The 4614-nt window shown below is 37.9% G+C and overlaps 1 protein-coding gene across 1 annotated transcript; it reads right to left on the bottom strand.

Moving 5' to 3' along the window:
- Positions 1–782: 782 nt before the first annotated feature.
- Positions 783–1376, bottom strand: LOC107869015. The gene has a single exon (XM_016715606.1). It carries the CDS (start codon positions 1374–1376, stop codon positions 783–785), a length of 594 nt encoding a protein of 197 aa, XP_016571092.1.
- Positions 1377–4614: the final 3238 nt, after the last annotated feature.

The following is a 4614-nucleotide window of genomic DNA, read 5'->3' as shown; positions in this document are numbered from 1 at the left end:
CATCTAGCCACTTAATGATTTATTTCTTTACCACCTCTTGCATAGGTGGCTTTAAATGAAGTTGATGCTCAATAGTCGGGACACAATCCTCCTCTATCTGGATTTTATATGTACATATACCAGGAGGAATACCAATAATGTCTGCAATTGTCCAATCAATAACCCTCTTATATCTCTTAAGATTAGAGATAAGGTCTTTCAGCTATTGCTCACCTAAGTCAGCCACAATAATAACAGGTAGTGTATTCACACTACCCAGGAACACATACCTCAAAAGACCGGAAAACTCTTTCAGCTCCAAAGTAGGTGGCTCTTTAATAGACGGCTTGGCTGGTAGATTTGGATGATTTTTCAAGTCCAAATCTAATTTTTTGGGTGCATAAGAATTTGACCCCATGCCTGTCAAGGTGCACATAGTTCCTCATAATCTTCGATACTATCTTGATTAAAATTCATCAATATAGTAGCTAAAGTTTCCATAACAAATTTTTCCTCTATAGGTACTTCCTACTCCTCCTTATAATAACATCTACAATAAAAAATACACTTATATCTTTATGATGTTTCATGGACTGGCATACATCAAATCAAATTATTTCATCATTCAGCCTGAATAGTAGATCATTTTTCTTTAGATCAATAAGTACACTCCCCGTTGTGAGGAAAGGTCTACCTAAGATTATGGGCACCACAAAGTCCACTACACAATCAAGAATGATGAAATTAGCTGGAAATATAAAACTGGCCACCTTAACTAATACGTCATATAGAATCCCCATGGGCTACTTCACAGACCTGTCTGCCATAACTAATCTTATGTTTGTGGGAGTAGGATCCCCCAAACCCAGTTTTTTATACACAACAAGTGGCATCAAGTTTATATTGGCTCCCGAATCATATAGAGCTTTTGTGAAATCAAGAGGCCCAATAGTGCACAGGATAGTAAATGCTCCTGGGTCTACTTTCTTCTGCACCAACGACCTTGTAGAAATAGCACCACAATGATAGAGATTGTCCACCATTTTATAACTAACTATCTGCTTCTTCGTAACAAGGTTTTTCATGAACTTTGCATACCCAGGCATTTGCTCAAATGCCTCCACCAATGGTAAATTTATTTTCAACTGCTTAAGAATGGCCATAAACTTGCCAAACTTTATGTCATCTACCTTTTTTCTCAACTGATAGGGAAATGGAGGAGGTGGTTTTGGGAGCATAGTAATCACCACTTCAGTCTCTTTTCTCTTGCTCTTCTCCAACTCATCACCTAGCTGATGGTTGGATGGTGTATTATCAATCACCTTGTCCAGTTTCTCAGACTCTACTAGATAACTTTCATCATGCTTAATATCCTCTTCAATCACATCTTTAATCATAGTTTTCCCATAGACGGGCCTGGTAATACCTTACCACTCTTTGTAGTAATGGCCATGTAAGAGCTATTATTTTGAGGGTTCTAAACTGTATCACTTGGCAAAGTTCCACTCTTCCTCTGATTCAATGCTGCTAAGAGTTGGCTCATATGCTACTCTAACTATTTGATAGAAGTAGAGTGTGATCTTACCAACTGACTCATGGAAGACAAATCACTCTTCATAATAGTCACCCTAGAGTTGGTAGTCTCAACTCCCTTTAATAATTTCTCCATCATGTCCTCTATGGACATCTTGCCAGAGCTAGTTGCAACATTATCTTTGCTTCTAGGAGGTACATATAGTCCACTCCTATCATTTTTGTGCTTCCAGTTCCCTTTATCTATATCCTTGTAACCAGCTTTGTCATAATAGTTCCGACCTTGATTACCTTGGATATTGCCTTGGAAACCCCCCTCATTATTTAGATAGTTCACCTCTTCTTCTGAATCAGAGTCAGCTATTCCCTAGGATGCAATAGCTTTCACTTTCTCTATTTTTCCAAATAATAGAAGCTTAGTCAGCAAATCCATCTATGTCTTCAAATGTGCCATATCCTGGTCACGTTATTCCTCCTTCTTGCATTTCTCTACAGTCATACTACAGACAAACACAGTAGGGCTTGCTACCACAGAATTCCTAGTATGCCAAGCTCTACTTTGTTTGGTCATCCGATCAAGCATCTCCGAAGCCTTTGGAAAAGTAAGGCCAACAAACGACCCTCTTACAGCATTATCCACTACAGGCTTCATAATAGAGTTCAAAGCCCGATAAATATTCTCCATCAAATGAATATCCATTATGTTATAGTTTGGGCATTGCATCAGCTTCTTTTTAAACCTCTCCCAGGTCTTATGAAGAGCTTCAGTGGGAATATGTGGGAAGTTACTAATTTCATCCCTCAACTGTACCCTCCTGAAGGGTGGAAAGAACCTTTCTAGGAAAGCCTCTTTCAACTGCCTCTAGTTAGTTAAAGAGTTAGGAGTAAGTTCATTTAGCGATAGTGTCGCCTCCCCAGACAGAGACAACAGAAACAAATGCAGGAGAATTGCATTCTAACCCACTCCTGGAGTATCAAAAGACTTGGAAATAGTGAAAAAATTCACCAAATGCATGTTTGGATCATCTCCGAGAAGACAACCAAACAACTCCTTAAGATGAAGGAGTTGAATCATTGTACTGGTAATATCAAATTTAACTCCTGGTACTAGAGATAGAGAAATGATATCTCCAGTTGTTCCTACTCCATCCATTCCATCTTCATCTTTATTCAAATCAAACTATACTGGTAGACGCTCTTGTCTTGCCCTAAAGGGGCGATTCCTGTTTATATTCCGATTCACTGGTGCAGCCACATTCTCTGCATGCCTTGGGTTAACAGGATCTAAAAAATCATCATCCCCCAAATCATCATCATCAGGATTAGGATAACGTTCCTGCTGGACATCATTCTGCTGATTTAGTTAAGCTCTAGCTAGAGCGGCCAGTCTTTCAACATCTTAGGGGTCTGCCATTCTACCAATAAACTGTGGTACCGGATGTATTGGTAATAATGGTGCACCCTATCTCCGTGTACTTGGCATACACAATAAATACCCTGTATTGAACAAAAACAACAACAAAAAGTAAAATTAGAGAAACTTGACCAAAGGTCAATTAACAAACACAAAATTAATTGAAAACTATATTCCCGTACGACGATGCCAAAATTTGATACGCCTAAATTACAACTCTCGTAAGAGAGTGTAAGTGGTCACTATCAAATATAGAACCCAAATGGGTTGTGTGTTGAATCCCACAGGGAATACTGTGTTCACTAAGTATTGTGGTTGTTACTAGACTGTTGATCGAAGGTTCGAGAATAAAAGGGCTTTTGATTTATCAATTGTATTCAAATATTTGTCACAGAAATTAATCCAATTATAGGTTATATTTCTAATAGTAATTCACTAAGATAAGTCAAACTAAAGTTATTGTTACCAAGATGCTTAAGCAGCTAGGGCTATGAACTATTTTGGTTTCCCAATGAACAATTCTTGTTGTAAGAGTAATTGAATTCTATGGTTTACCCATTAGTTTCTCAACCTAAATGAGTAACTTATCCCTTAATTCTTTCAAACTTAAGGAACACATTGTTAATTCAACTATAATCTCACATGGGTTGATCCGGTTAAGGCAACTACCCTCTATCCAAAGGTTAAAGACTTTAGATTTGTGTAAACCCTTTCTTTTCCCAACAAGCACTTTTCTATTCGATCAAGTGTTGTTATTGCCCTTACTTTTCAAGTTTGCAACCAATAAAAGTCAATAAAGTGAAGAAGAGTTTATGCAATGTCAATTAGTTATGGGAATCTACTAGATTCATAACCCAAAATCAGCTTTTCACATCAAGGCTCCCATAACCCTAGTTATGGGATCTTAGCCACACATTTTCACCCAAGAAAGAGAAGAAACCATTGTGTTATTAATAAATCATTTCAAAGTTTTCTTACAAAAGTCACAATTGTTGTTTTGCAATCTTCAATAGATAATATTATAAAAGAATCTAGATCCACAAATATCCAATGAATCTTAGAGAAAAACTATGTAACAATGTATATTCAGTGTGGAAAACCCTAATAAAAGATAAGAGATAAGAAAATGGATAAAAAATCATCAATAAAACCTAAAACTGACTATTTATATGTTTTCAGTTAAAAAAGATTTAAAATTCAAAATTATAAAACCCGCATCCAAAGTGACGGCCAAAGTGGTGGTCCGTCAGAAGTCTGACAGTTCACCAAATTAGCTGTCGCTGATGGTCCTTGAAATCCCAATTCTTCTTATGTCTGACGGTCAAATTGGTGGTCCGTCAAAAGTCTAGAGGTTTACCATGTGGGCCGTCATTGATGGTCCTAGAGAGCCCAGTTTTGCTTGAAATTGATGGCCAAAATGGTGGTCTATCAAAAGACTGACGGTCCACCATATGGGCTGTCACTGATGGTCTTAGAGACATGGGTTCTGTTTAGGCCTAACGATTGAGTTGGGGTTCCATCGTAAGACTGACAGTCCACCACATGGGCCATCGCTGAGTGTTTCAGGATGCCTTGTTCTGTATAACACTGATGGTTGAACTGGTGGTCCGTCGCAAGACATATGGTTCACTATTTTGACCATCAAAAATGTTTTTCTTCTAATTTTCTGAGTCTTTTCCCTTAGCAGG

This window comes from Capsicum annuum, chromosome 4 (assembly GCF_002878395.1).
Source record: "Capsicum annuum cultivar UCD-10X-F1 chromosome 4, UCD10Xv1.1, whole genome shotgun sequence".
In the NCBI taxonomy this organism is placed as follows: Eukaryota; Viridiplantae; Streptophyta; class Magnoliopsida; order Solanales; family Solanaceae; genus Capsicum; species Capsicum annuum.
The sequence above is the reverse complement of the archived record's forward strand: the minus strand, read 5'-3'. Positions and strand labels throughout refer to the sequence as shown.

Excerpts from the sequence above, each read along its gene's own strand:
- LOC107869015 (XM_016715606.1), bottom strand. The coding sequence starts at position 1,376 with ATGATTAAAGATGTGATTGAAGAGGATATTAAGCATGATGAAAGTTAT.